The sequence below is a fragment of the Crocodylus siamensis genome, chromosome 10 (genome assembly GCF_052110815.1).
Source record: "Crocodylus siamensis isolate JL-2025a chromosome 10, ASM5211081v1, whole genome shotgun sequence".
Taxonomy (NCBI): Eukaryota; Metazoa; Chordata; order Crocodylia; family Crocodylidae; genus Crocodylus; species Crocodylus siamensis.
The window spans coordinates 61476046-61489276 of record NC_143404.1 but is presented as its reverse complement, the minus strand read 5'-3'; the positions used below and the strand labels follow the sequence as shown (position 1 = coordinate 61489276).

Here is a 13231-nt window from a genome sequence, read left to right as displayed (position 1 = left end):
ACACTGTAGTAAATGAGGTTACACTAGTAGAAGACTTGGCCTGAAATGTCTATCAGAGATTGAACTGAATTAAATAATCTGACGCAGGTTTAGGCCCAAGGTGGTGGTTGTTGTTTTGGGGTTTTTGTTGCCAGGTTTGGATTTTTTTTAATTTTTTTTTTTTTCTTTTTATGGAGGGGAGGGTTGCTTGGGTCATGAAGGTATTAAATAGAGATGGGGACAGGAAGGGATCAATTACTAAATGTGCACTATAGACTTCATACACATCTGAAACCGTCCTGGTCACATGGAAGTAGCCTGTTGTTACTGTGCTGACTCAGTACAGTCATTTCAAGGGGAGGTCCTGCTGCAAAAGGCTGCAGCTGACTTGGGAGCTTTCTTCTGCTCAGCTCTGTTTACAACAGTTGTTGCATCCCTTCACATTTTAGCCTAATGCCTAGTGCACAATAATTAGGCCTGACTTCACTAATGAACTTTCACTGAATCCCCTTTCATTTCACATTTTAAATACCAGTCGTTGTAGACCTAATGCTGCCCCCACTGGCTTCAGCGTTGCAGATCCTGCTTCATCATGTTCTCTTTGATTCTGTGCACTAATATCCACTGTGTGTGTGTGGGTTGCAATTCAGTCAGGGGGCAAATGAATGCCGTATATTTCTACTACAGAGAGAGGTATTTCAACATTGTTGACTGGTTGGGAACACTGTTATACCTGCTGTGCATTGCTAGATTTTTAGCAGGGTCTACCAAAGCTAGACAATATTGTCACTTGATGGAACTGGCCTCAGAAAATAATATTCAAGGGCCATTTATTTATATTACACGGGCAAAGTAGATAAACTGATCCATTTTACAGTGACATTAATGACTGAGCAACTTTTTTCTTCAGTTAACCCACTCTCCCTTCCCTTCTGGTGTTCATTTACATGACCTTTGAACTGCAAAGCTCAGCAGGCTATCTGACCTACGACCCTTCTTGTGTTTAGGTGGCCCTGGTACAGTGGACGGAAAGCGTAGGCTTAACGTTGGTTGGCAGAGATCAGTCCTCCATGCAACTGAGGACCCCTGGTGGGCAGATACTAAACTTCACCATCCTCCAAATCTTTCCATTCACTTACGAGAGTAAACGTATGGGAATCATTGTTAGGGTAAGTTGCACGTGTGCCTTTTCATCCTTCATGGAACTGAATTGAATAAGCAAATTCATGTTAAGTCTCGACAGTGATGTACGGCATAAGGAATTTTGTATTATCTCTTATCCAGTCATATCATGGTCTAAAACATGGTGTACATTGAAGTACTGTGATCACTGCTTTTTGAACCTGATTAATATATTTTCTTCAGCCAGATGTTGCCAACTGCATAAACCCTGAAGGACTAGGGCAGTCTTCAGTTTGCGATCAACATGATCTGTTCCGATAAAATATCCAGCAAAGATGGGTCGCTTCAGTTTTACCATGAAATAAATTGGGTAAAATCAACTCCAGATGGGTGGCTAGTGCTGACCTTGCTTCATTTACTTCACAATAAAGGTCTTTGCTTTGTGATCAGTGTTTTCTCTTTGCTGGGTATTTTACCTTGTGGTGGCTTGAGTGGGGGAGGAGTTAACTAGTGGGTAGAGTGTGTGAAGCAGTCAAAGACGATCAATAGTTTTCTCAATGTATGCGTTTAATATGCTTGCACAAACAGATTGTACCTTTGTTCCAGTAAGCATCTGATATTGCATCTAATTGAGATGACAAATTCAATGCATGTTCATAAACATGGCTGGTATTGTATTCCTTTTCATCAGCTGACTTATTTTGATAGTGGGAAATTATACAGACGGTGAAAAGATGAGTTGAATTCTCTTGATACCATTTAAGTGGTCTTTTTGAGACGCCTATCAAAAAATGTGGCAAATTTTATTTTTTTTAAAGTAGAAAATATTTTCAACAGCATCTTCTGCTCATTTTTTACTAGGTCTTGTCTATTGTAGTGGTGGGCAGCAGTCATCAACCTGAATTTCATCAAGGTTTGGTGACCTACTCCAAATAAAATGGGTCTGGCTTATCTCAATGACACCTTTCTTTTTCCTTTTCCTCTGAAAAAATTACCGTAAGTTACATTGTTCTAAGATAGACCAGGATTTTGAAATTTCACTTTTTTTCTTTTCCTTTTTTTAAATCATCTATCAGCTAAACTCCTCCCTTTCATTTAGGGGACGGGGAAGCATTTCAAATGTAGAGTATAGATTAGGTGTAATTTAACTGAAAATAATAACAAAACTCCCGTTGATCTTACTGGGAACATCTTTCCCCTGATATTGAGTAGCTAAGTAATTTAAGCCTTACCTCCTCTCTCGTTGTCTTGTTAACATATCATACTTTTATTTTGCAGCACAGAGCACTGTAGATGAGCAACCAAACAAACTCTATTTTCTGTTTTGTATTGAAGCAGACTTTTAATGAATAGATGCTTGCTGGGTCAGTGTCACTGTACCAGATTTCTATATCCTCAAGCATCTGTTTAAAAAAAGATACCTAGGAGTTGTTGCTTGTATTTCACTGTAGCTTTACAGCATGGAGAAATGTCAGCCAGGCCCTAGCACTGGCCCACCTTGGACCCCAGCTGGGTCCTTCTGGGCTGCATCCAGAAAATGTTGCTGACCACTTAGCTAGACAGTCTTCTGCATAACACAGAGCCTAGGATTTCAACCAAAGAGTCCTACATCACCAGTAATATTATTTTCAAACTTCTTTGCAGAGATGTCCATCTCTTATACTCGTCCTATCTGATTTGTCTATTGTAAACTGTTTAGCGAATAAGATCTAAGCAATCAGTTCATATCCAGAACAAGTAGCAGATGTTTCTTGAGTTGAGACAATTTGACAATATTGACTCATTGCGCACGATCAGCTGTCGTTGTTTAGTCGCTTACTATTCCAGTTGTTAGCAGTCTAGTTTTAACAAAACAGCCATGCTTTTTTCCACCCCCGATACTATTTTACTGGCTTATCCTTCTCTGAAGGGGGTGGGGGTTGAGTTAGTTATTTGTTTATTGACTACAAATTTTTCCACTCTTCCCCCGCCCGCTTCCCCCACACATGTGGAATGGTGTTTGCTTTTGCAACAAAGATAGTGCTATTGTCATATCTATTTGAAAGAGGCTTTTGAACTATAGCCAGAATCAGACGATGATGGAAAAAGATGCAGCTTCAAAACAATACAACTGGCAAATCTCCGTGTAGATTTATAGTGTGATCTTACCATGATATGAGAACGCGCTAACCTCTTATTGAACTCGGTGGGAGGAAATGACTAATACAAGGAGATAGTTGATACAGTATTTATATTGGACAAAAATTCCAAACTATCTTAAGCCAGTTCTATAGTACAGGAAGTGCAGTCTTTATTCTGTTTCCTATGGAGATGCTTTTGGACACTGTTTTTAACCTAAATAATATATAAGCCTCTACCTTTGGCCAGTGCCAGAAAACTTTTTAATTAAGAATACTATGGGTTTTCTTTGGTAAAGCTGTAATTCGGACTCTGAAATGCATTGCCTGTGAATATTAACATGGAGACGCTAAGCAGTGCTCAATGGAAATAGATTGCCAAGCACCTGTAAGAACAGTCATGTCTCCCGTCTTCCCAGTAAAATTCTCTCTAAAAGGTCTAAGCAAAAATCTTCAAGCACAAGAACCTGAAGAAGTTGAATCAGAGGGGCTAGATGCTGTCTTCATGCTGACTTGCCTCAGGAAAAAAAAGAGACTATTTGTTCTCATTCTGGCCCCACTGTAACTGTTACTTCTGTGCTGCCTCAGTGGTTTAGAAATAAATACCTTCTCCACCGTCCAAGCCCTCACTTGCTTATTCAGGTCCCTCTCCTGAGACCTGCCATCGCTGGCTTCTGTAGTGCTAGAATTCAAGGCAATTTGCTTCATTTACTGTACATTGGAGAGAGTGAATTACATTTTTCCTCATTTCTTATTGGGAGTAGTTAGTCGTCTTAGCTTGAAGTCGGGCAGGAGGCAGGGCATGGTGGTGACATAGCGACTAACTCATTCACAAAGGCATAAGCTTTTGTAGGCAACAGCTTATTTCATCAAAGCTGTAAGGTATCATCTATGGAAGGCAGCAGCCCATCTTCTCTGGCAGGCATGAGTTTTAATTTTGCTTATTCTTGATAATATTATGCTAGGAAAGGTAGTATGCATTTGAATTTACTCTATGAAATTGTGTAGTTATTTACTTAATTTTCCCAGTTAAATGTAAATGACCGTGTTGATTTCCGTGCTGAAAGCAAACGTACTGATTTAACAGCTATGTTAAAGCCACAACCGGTTAGGAAGAGGGAGACAGTCTTCCATGTAGTATGGTGTAAAGTCAACCCCACCCTCCTTTTGAGTCAAGATCACTTGCTAACCAGAAAGCAGATAATTCTTCTATGAAGTATTTGCTCTCTGCTTATTGACAATGGGACTATAATCGACTGGTTTGAAGAACAACTTGTAAGCAAGAGTCCTGGAGCCATGGAAACATTACAAATGCAAGGTCTCTGCCTGTTTTGTTTTGTTTTGTTTTGTTTTTTTCAGGATGAGTCAACAGGAGAAATCACTTTCTATATGAAGGGAGCAGATGTAGTTATGGCAGGCATCGTGCAATACAACGACTGGCTGGAGGAAGAGGTACGAAGTACTGTCTTACTTGGATATAAAGGACTTTGCATGCGAAATGACACGTGGTGATGCCTCTTACATTATTCTAATGTAGCATACTCTGGCAGCTCTTAAAGTAATGTTCTTTTTCCTGTGTCCATTTTGTCACATTGTTTGAATTACCCTTCAGCCAGAGATGGCAGACACAACAATAATTACATCTAAATAGAAGCCAAGTAGTGAATTCTGCCTCTTTTAACCCAGGATAAGTCTCATAAACAGAATGGATGTTTGTTTAAATTGGTCCAGGTTTCTTTCTTTAGTAATTCCTGATTCTTGTAGGCTTTATTCTTGGTCTGATTCCGTACTTGGCTTTATTTTAAGCTATTGAGTCTGTAATATTTTTTAGAAAAATCACATTTTGATCTTCAGTCTGTCTCTACCTGGCTTAGATGCGTCTTTCTCATTTTGATGGTGACACAAACTCAGCTATAGAATTCAAACTATTCTTGGGGGTGGGGTGTTCTTTGTTTGCTGCATATAAGAATAAAGCAGTATCTCTTGTGGAATCACTGGGCTTGCTTTTCATTTAACTGGCTAGGGACAGAAATTACACATAAACCAAAATGTGTGATTGGAAACAGGTTGAAATCTGTAGTACAACTGAAGTTCAGTGCACATAAACAACTTTCAAAATAGCCCAAACTAGTTTAAGATAAACCTGAATGGATGTAGTATCAGGCTTAACTGATTTAGGTTAAATCAATTTATTGAACTTCTGTCACAGATCCCCTCCAGCTTCAAGTTAACTCAGTCTCCCAGCATCCCAGGATGCTTTGTACCTCTCCCACAAACCTCCCCCCGCCCCATAGGGTAGGCGGGCTAGCCTTTTGGCCCAGCTGTCTGCTCCAGTGGAGCAGGGAGGCATGCTCTAGCACCCCCTGGCTCCTGATCTGGGCCCCTGCAGGCATGTGGCTGCATTTCTAGAATCAAAAGTGAATGTCTGTTCACTTGCTTATCGGTTCAATCTATACAGCTTAGACAAACCTGGAAAGATTGAACCAGTTCAGCTGCAGGCTTTTTAACTGTCTGTACTTAGCCTTTGGGAAATGTGAGATCAATGGAGTTGCTTATGTTACCTGGATACCTCTGTAAGAGGATCATCATACCAGATTGCTTGTACAGATTACAGACAAAATTTATGATGCACTCGATCCAATGTTATTGATTCAGCTGGATCATACAACTGAGAAGATTATGCTCTAATAATAAAATATCTTATTTCAGTTTCTGCAACCTAATGCAATTATGGTACAGTTGATTGTTTACAATGTGAAACTTCTTTCCAGTGTGGTAACATGGCAAGGGAAGGCCTGAGGGTTCTTGTTGTAGCCAAGAAGTCCCTGACTGAGGAGCAGTACCAAGATTTTGAAGTAAGTTTTTCTTAAAACATCACTCAGTCATGTCCAGAGTTCTCATTTTAATGTGTTCTCATCTCCACCTTCCTTATGTCACAGTCACCATCCTATCTATCTTGCAGTCTTAATCAGCTGATCCTATTTATTGAGTATCAACAATCCACATAAAATTTCCCTTCTAGGCATTGATCTCACAGGAGCTAAAGCCCAGAATTTCTTCCCTATAGATTGTTGTCATTGACATTTAACACAACAAATGATTGATGCTGCTGAGTGAAGCTCATATTTGTTGAAAAAACTTGTATTGACATTTCTACATTTTTAATTTTGTATTCTGACATTGATAAACCTATGGGTATTTGAAGTGTCCAGCATGGGACCTTGAGGTTCTTCTTTGTGGATTTGTTAGCTAGGACCCTAGATGAATTAGCTGACTGACCAATCTGCCCCAACCAAGCAAAATCCTAAAGCAGGTTGAATTGTTTGGGACCCTTTTACATCTGTTCATAACTCGGTAAAGTGACAGTTTAGACCTGTAGTCTGTATGAAGTTTCCACCTGAATTGACACTTGCAAATTTTGTGAAGGTAGGGAAAGCTGTTTGTGTGCATATATATGTCTGGTAACTGCATCATAGTGCCAAATGCATGCAATAAATTTACAACCGTGCAAAGTTTTATGGGAGCTCCTAGGAAAGACCTATTTTAGCATTACATGTCTACAAAGGGTACCTTTGAGAGGCCTCCCAAGATGATAGATAATTATGAGTTTATAGCCCATTAAATTCTGTGTTCCTCAAACATGTAAACGCTCTTGCTTTGAGTTACAGTGGCCATTTTTATCTTGTGTTGTCCTCAGGCACGCTATGTCCAGGCAAAACTAAGTGTGCATGATCGCTCACTGAAGGTGGCCACAGTGATTGAGAGCCTGGAAATGGAGATGGAGCTTCTGTGTCTGACTGGAGTGGAGGATCAGCTTCAGACAGATGTCAGACCCACCCTGGAAACCCTAAGAAATGCTGGCATTAAGGTTTGGCTAACCTAGAGGTGGAGTACAGAACTTTTGCTTGACTGGCAGTGCAAGTGGTGATAAAGGCAGGCACCTTTGGAGTAAATGAGACTATCCTGTAAATAATAACCCATACATGATTTCTGAGCTTCAGTGAAGCTTGACGTCAGCACCTTTTGTGAGTGGTGGCAGTGCTTGAAATCCAAGCTGGTGTTTGATTTCTCTCCCTGCCACAATGTCTACAGACAAAAGCAAGCAACTCTTTGTATAACATTCAGTCCAGAAAAATCCTTATAATCTAATATTGCTGTGTAGTGACTATTCAACAGGACTTCAGAATGTGAGTCATCTGTGTTGCATAATGTAAGTTTGTGCAGCAAACATGTAAAGCCCCGTAGGTGTCAAGCAATGACTGATTACAAGAAATTGAAAAACAACTTATTTAATATACAAAAAAGCCAAGTACAGAGGTCAAATATAATTTATGTGAGAAACATTTAGGGAGTTGCTAGACTTTAAGATCACTACATGAAGCAAGAAACCTGTTAAAGTTAATTCTGCAATATTCTCTTTGTTTTCTGGCATCCAGATTCTCATTAACGGGAATCTGGGTTTTCCATTTCCCATGGAAAAATGGAGTAAAATGTGCATTTCCCCCTTTACCGGAGGAAAACACGGATTTCTTATTTTAGTAGACAAACCCGTGGATTTTGCAGTTTTGCAAAGAGCTCCCGGCAGGCTGGCAGAGTTTCAACCTGCAGGGGGCTGGGAGGGAGCCGGAGGAGGGTGTTCAGGCGGAGAGCACCATGTGCATGTGCATGTATGTGCACATGGCTGCCAGGCAGCCTGGAGAGCAGCTCCGGCAGGTAAGTGAGCAGGGAGGGATTGAGGCCCCCATAAGAAGGGAGGGAGGGAATTGGGTGGGGGTGGGGCTGGGGCTGCTGCCCAGCCAGGCGGTGCATGGGGCTCGGTGCCCAGAGCTACAGTGCACGGCTGCAGGGCCCTGGCAAGGGGTGGGATGGGGCTGTAGGCAGCTTGTCTGGGGGGTGGATCGGGTAGGGCTGCCTCCCCATTGGTGCGCACACTCCTGGGGGGGCAGGGGGGACCCATGCCCCCCAGATCTGTGCATGGGATGGGGGTGGGGTGGGCTCCCCACTGCAGGATCAGGCTCCCTCTCTGTTGCCCTCCCCCAGCCCAGCGAGCATGACCCAGCACTGCAGGGGACAGCAGAGCCACACAGGGATCTCGTTGCCGCTGCCAGTTCTGTGCTGCCCTTATAATGCATCCCCTGCTCACGCAGAAGCAGCAGGGTTCACAGTGCGGGGTTGTGCCCCTCATTGCTGCCACATGCACACGGGACGTGTCGCCAGGGCAGTGTGGGGCTTACAGTGGGAAGCAGCTTTCCTGCGCAACCCTGCTGTACCCTGCAGCACCAGGTCACACCTGTTGGGCTGCAGAGGCCCTGCAGGAAGGCGGCAGGACAGGAGCCCAAGTCATCAGCCCACAGCATGTACCTACCCCATGCACAGACCTGCAGGGCATGGGTCGCCCCTGCCCCCATGTGAATGCGCACAGTGGCAGGAAGCTGACTCCCCCTAGCCAAGCCTGCAGCACGGGGGTTGCCAGGCTCCGCTCCACTGCAGCAGCCACCACCTCCTAGCCCTGGCAGCTGAGGGGGGCAGGGGCTGTAGCTAGCGCGGCGGGGGGCACCAGCAGGGCTGGGGGGTGCTATAGGAGGAAGAGTGAGGGGAACTAGCAGGGCCAAGCAGTCTGTGGGGAGCCTTTCATTTTAACCATAGATTTTGGGGGTTTTATCAGAGAATTTGCAATTTTTTATCAAGGAAAACTAAGATCCCTGCTCATTAGTAAGTTTTTATGCAGCGAGATTTAAGCATGCAAGCATAAATCCTTAAAGTCTATAAATAACCACCAGAGGGAGTCTGAACCAAAAGAATAATGGCACAAAATACCTATTTTCTGCTTTCTGGTTCTGTCCCTTGCCTTAATCTGGTATCTTGTACTAGATAGACAAAAAAAGGAGACATTTTGGGTTTGCTCCAGAACCTTGTCCTTAGGTTTGGGAGTACAACATGGAAATTGAGGATAATTAGGACCTTATCACCTAGACTTCTACAAGGAGGGACTTGAATAAAAGTTTCCAGTTCTAGCTGCTTTGTTTTAAAAAGAAAACGGGATTAAATCTTAATCTGCACAGAAGCAGGGCTATTTCAAGTTCCTTTCACTTGGACCCCCAAAACTTGGAGAGGTCTCAGTAAATTCAGTAAATGCTTTTAATTTGGCACTGTCTCTATTAATAACATGATTTTGTGCATGTTAGTGAATAGGTCACACAAACAGAATTCAGTTCCAGTAGTTTCCATGGCAATACTTTGATTTTTTTTTTTTAACTAAATTTAGTCTTGGCTATTTACTCCAAAAGTTTGTTTTTTACTTTTAACTAGGTTAGATAGATGCTGAATAGATAGCCCTGTTAGTGAATGCATACACAGTGCTGCAATTCACAGTAGTCATTTTACTGGAAATGTTTATTGAGATACGACATGTCGGCAGAGAACCAGTATTAAAGGCAGTTTTGTAATTCATCCTGGAGCCACTTCATTATCTTACTAATTATAGTAGGGTCACTTTAAACTCATTTTAGGATCAACACAAACAAGTGAATTTTTTTTTTTTTATTTTAAGAAGTTTGATCCCATATTTGAAGTCCAAAATATAAAGTCTAATTGAGGAAAGCCTCACGTAAATAAAATAAATGGTTAATACTCTAGACAGATACATTAGCAAAGAAATTCCCTGTCAATGTACAGCAAATATAGGTCACTACTGTTGGTGACACTGCCTTCTAATGTCCTCTGTAAGTGGCTGAATTGTTTTCCTACATGCCGTTCATTTCGTTTTGTGTTTCGTTTGTTCCAGACACATACATCAGCAATGAGCTCACCCTGTTGCATCATCCACATTTCAGGCAGGGCCTTGCAGCCTCTATTTGCAGCAAGGGCTGGAGCTTTCTGCACAAAAATGTGTCAGGGTGAGGGCATTTTTGCAGAGTCCACCTCATCAATTTGTTTTCCAGGTTGTAGCAACAGAGTTTTGGAAAACTATTGTGCAGATCCTGTAACCTGCTGCATATTGAAGCTCTCCCCCCCCTCCAAAAAAAAAAAAATCAAACAAAAAAATGCCTTCATTCCCTTGTGAGATGAGGATTTTCCTGTCCTTTGTAAACAGGCCTTCCTTATGAAAAGATATCTACCATATATGGGTTACACTGGTGTCTGGTCTTTTTGTACATGCATGCAGCAAGCACCACTTTTCCTAAAAGATCCCTACAAAGATGAGTTTTCTTTTCTTAAAGTATAATAAAAATATTTGCATTTCAGGTGTGGATGCTGACAGGGGATAAGCTAGAAACAGCTACATGTACAGCAAAGAATGCACATTTGGTAACCAGGACCCAGGATATTCACATATTCAGACTGGTAGGTAACACATACCTGTTTACTATGATTGATATTAACCCCTCTCACTAGTCTTGTTCAGGGGGTTCAGAAGGAATAGAATGATGAAATCCAACCTGCAGGCAGATAATAATGGGGCATCTTCATAGGCCTATTTTAACTTCCAGCTGGGAATCACATCCATTGCTTCTGTGTCCTATTCAAGGAATTCCTGGCCAATGATTTAGTATAATCAGGCTACAGAACTGCCCCAGTGCTTCCAGTGAGTCTAATCCTGCACCCACTGAAGTTGGTGGGAGAGCTTCCTCTGTTGATTTATATGGAGCTGGCAGGGATCCTGCATCTGCCGTATGAAATAGTGAAGTCTCTTCCTCCCCGTCACATTACCTTCTGGGTTTGGCATCACAAAGAGCCTTGAATAGGCAACATGCTAGGAAGTAAATACGCTCATTGAAGAGAAGAGTGATAGTGGGCAGGTCACTGGTGATGCCTGAGATAATGCTTTGCTGCTTTCCTAAGGTTTTAGGCCTTAAGTTTACTCTGCTAATTTTTTTTGGTTTGGTTGATAACTTAATTGATATGCCAATAATTCTGTATAAGTGTTGAAGGTTTTTTAAATTTAATTATGTTCTTGCCAGCCACGTGTTCACTCAGCTGCTGTGCTCATTTGCAGGTGACCAACCGTGGAGAAGCCCACTTAGAGCTGAACGCGTTCCGTCGGAAACACGACTGCGCGCTTGTGATTTCTGGTGACTCCTTAGAGGTAAACTCCGGACTGCTGTATAAAGGTCCAAGGATACTATGCGTTTGACACAATGTGGAGAACTACATGAAGCATAATCTTCTCTGAAACTTTTTTTTCTCCTGTTCAGGTGTGTCTGAAATACTACGAGTACGAGTTTATGGAGTTGGCTTGTCAGTGTCCAGCTGTGGTCTGCTGCCGATGCGCCCCAACGCAGAAGGCCCAGATTGTGCGCTTGCTCCAAGAAAGAACGGGCAAACTGACCTGTGCAGTAGGTAGGGAACCTGAGAAACTCTGAAACCAATGGCAGCTTCACCACAGCCTCAGAGACACGGTCTTGTTCTTAGCTTCGTTTTCCCCAGAAATAATTTTGATAAATTGAGTACTTAAAACCATAGTTCTCCATAGGAGATTTCTTTCTAGTACTGCCCATGAGGCCAGTGCTGTACACATAACAAGGAAAAGATCAGCTATATTTTTTTTGTGAACTGTTCAGCAGAATAAATGCCCAATGTCAGATATCCATTTACAAGCCCACTATCCCTTCAGTTTTTGAGGATTTGTGCAAATGAACATATATGCGTAGAAAGATTCAGAAGCACAATACAAACCTGAAATATTTTTGCACAGTGCGTAATTAATTTGTGGAGTTCATTTCAGTATGTGTTGAAACCAAGAGCCTAATAGGATTCAGAAAAGGATACAAGATGAATATGGGTAAGAACGTTCATGGCTACATAGATACAGGTTGTTTGTTTAGCATGATCTTAGGTTTTAGGTTACAATTTAAGTGCTTAAGTGCTAAGGTTAGGGAAGAAGTTCACTTTTTATCACGCAGTTGTTCACTGCATTCTTGCACTTTCTGTGAAATCAAATATTGGCCTGGAGCTGAGACCAGATGCTGAATTACATCTAGTGTAACATGGCAAGGCAGTTCCTCTACTTTATGACTTAACAACCATTTCATTTATAACAAGTGGGAATGTTGCACAGCATCCAGTGACACTTTCTAAGTTACTGTAGTAATAAGAAGTAGCAGATGAAAACCAAGTATGTGCAGAATAATGAGCAAGCTGAAACTTTTCATACTAAAATTTCAGGACAGAAAAAGGTACAGAAATTAAACTTCACAAACATTGGAGTATGACCTTCCAAAATGAAACATTCAGATTGTAACTGGGGGAAAACCAGCATCATGAAGCTCTACTTCTGTGCCAGGCTACTAATGTTGGTTCAGTACTTTGGAGGAAACACTGTGTCCTGCATTGTACAGGAGGTGAATTTGATCTGATGGTCACTTCTAGCCTTAAACTCCTGGAAATCTATGACATCTATCTATGGTATTTGGGTACTCAGTTTCCCATAACACTGGGCAGTAGCATAACTAGGGTGAGGCAGCCAGGGCAGTCACCCTCAACCCCGACTTGGGGAGTGGGAGGGAAAGAGGATGAAGGATGACAACAGCCAGAAATTGTCACCTGCCACCATGTCAGAGCTGCCCTGGAGCACCCAACTGTGTTGTTACACCTTTGACGCTGAGGGAGCCCTGCTGACTTTTCTTTTCCACGTGGTTGATGTCCATTCTGGCCCTTACATCTATGAATTCAGCTGTGCTCAATACCAGTTGCAGGTGACTCTTTCTAAACTTTGCCCTTGTTTCCATGATTTAACCTACAGGTGATGGAGGAAATGATGTCAGTATGATTCAGGAGGCTGACTGTGGTGTTGGGGTTGAAGGAAAGGTGAGTATGAAACATCCCTCAGAGCTAATACAGCTTGTGTTGAAGCCTTTCACTGAAGCAGTCTTTTGATCCAGAACATTTAAAATTCAGTATTTGGGCTAACAATGACGGAGACACATCACAGTATCTCTCATGGCTAGTTTGGTACCCTTTTCATCTACATCCTCTCATTTGAATGGTTGTTGTCCTGGCAGCAGATATGTTAG

At 42.1% G+C, this 13231-nt stretch overlaps 1 protein-coding gene across 2 annotated transcripts in view; it reads left to right on the top strand.

Annotated features, from left to right (window-relative positions):
• Nucleotides 1–13231, top strand: part of ATP9A (ATPase phospholipid transporting 9A) — a 96640-nt gene that overhangs the window by 66495 nt on the left and 16914 nt on the right. For both annotated transcript variants that reach the window (XM_090064209.1, XM_090064208.1), the window contains exons 15-22: nt 987–1148; nt 4578–4670; nt 5990–6073; nt 6916–7086; nt 10464–10562; nt 11215–11304; nt 11414–11558; nt 12961–13025. In XM_090064209.1, the coding sequence (XP_089920335.1) occupies nt 987–1148; nt 4578–4670; nt 5990–6073; nt 6916–7086; nt 10464–10562; nt 11215–11304; nt 11414–11558; nt 12961–13025 (909 nt within the window). The remainder of the gene's footprint in view (nt 1–986; nt 1149–4577; nt 4671–5989; nt 6074–6915; nt 7087–10463; nt 10563–11214; nt 11305–11413; nt 11559–12960; nt 13026–13231) is intronic.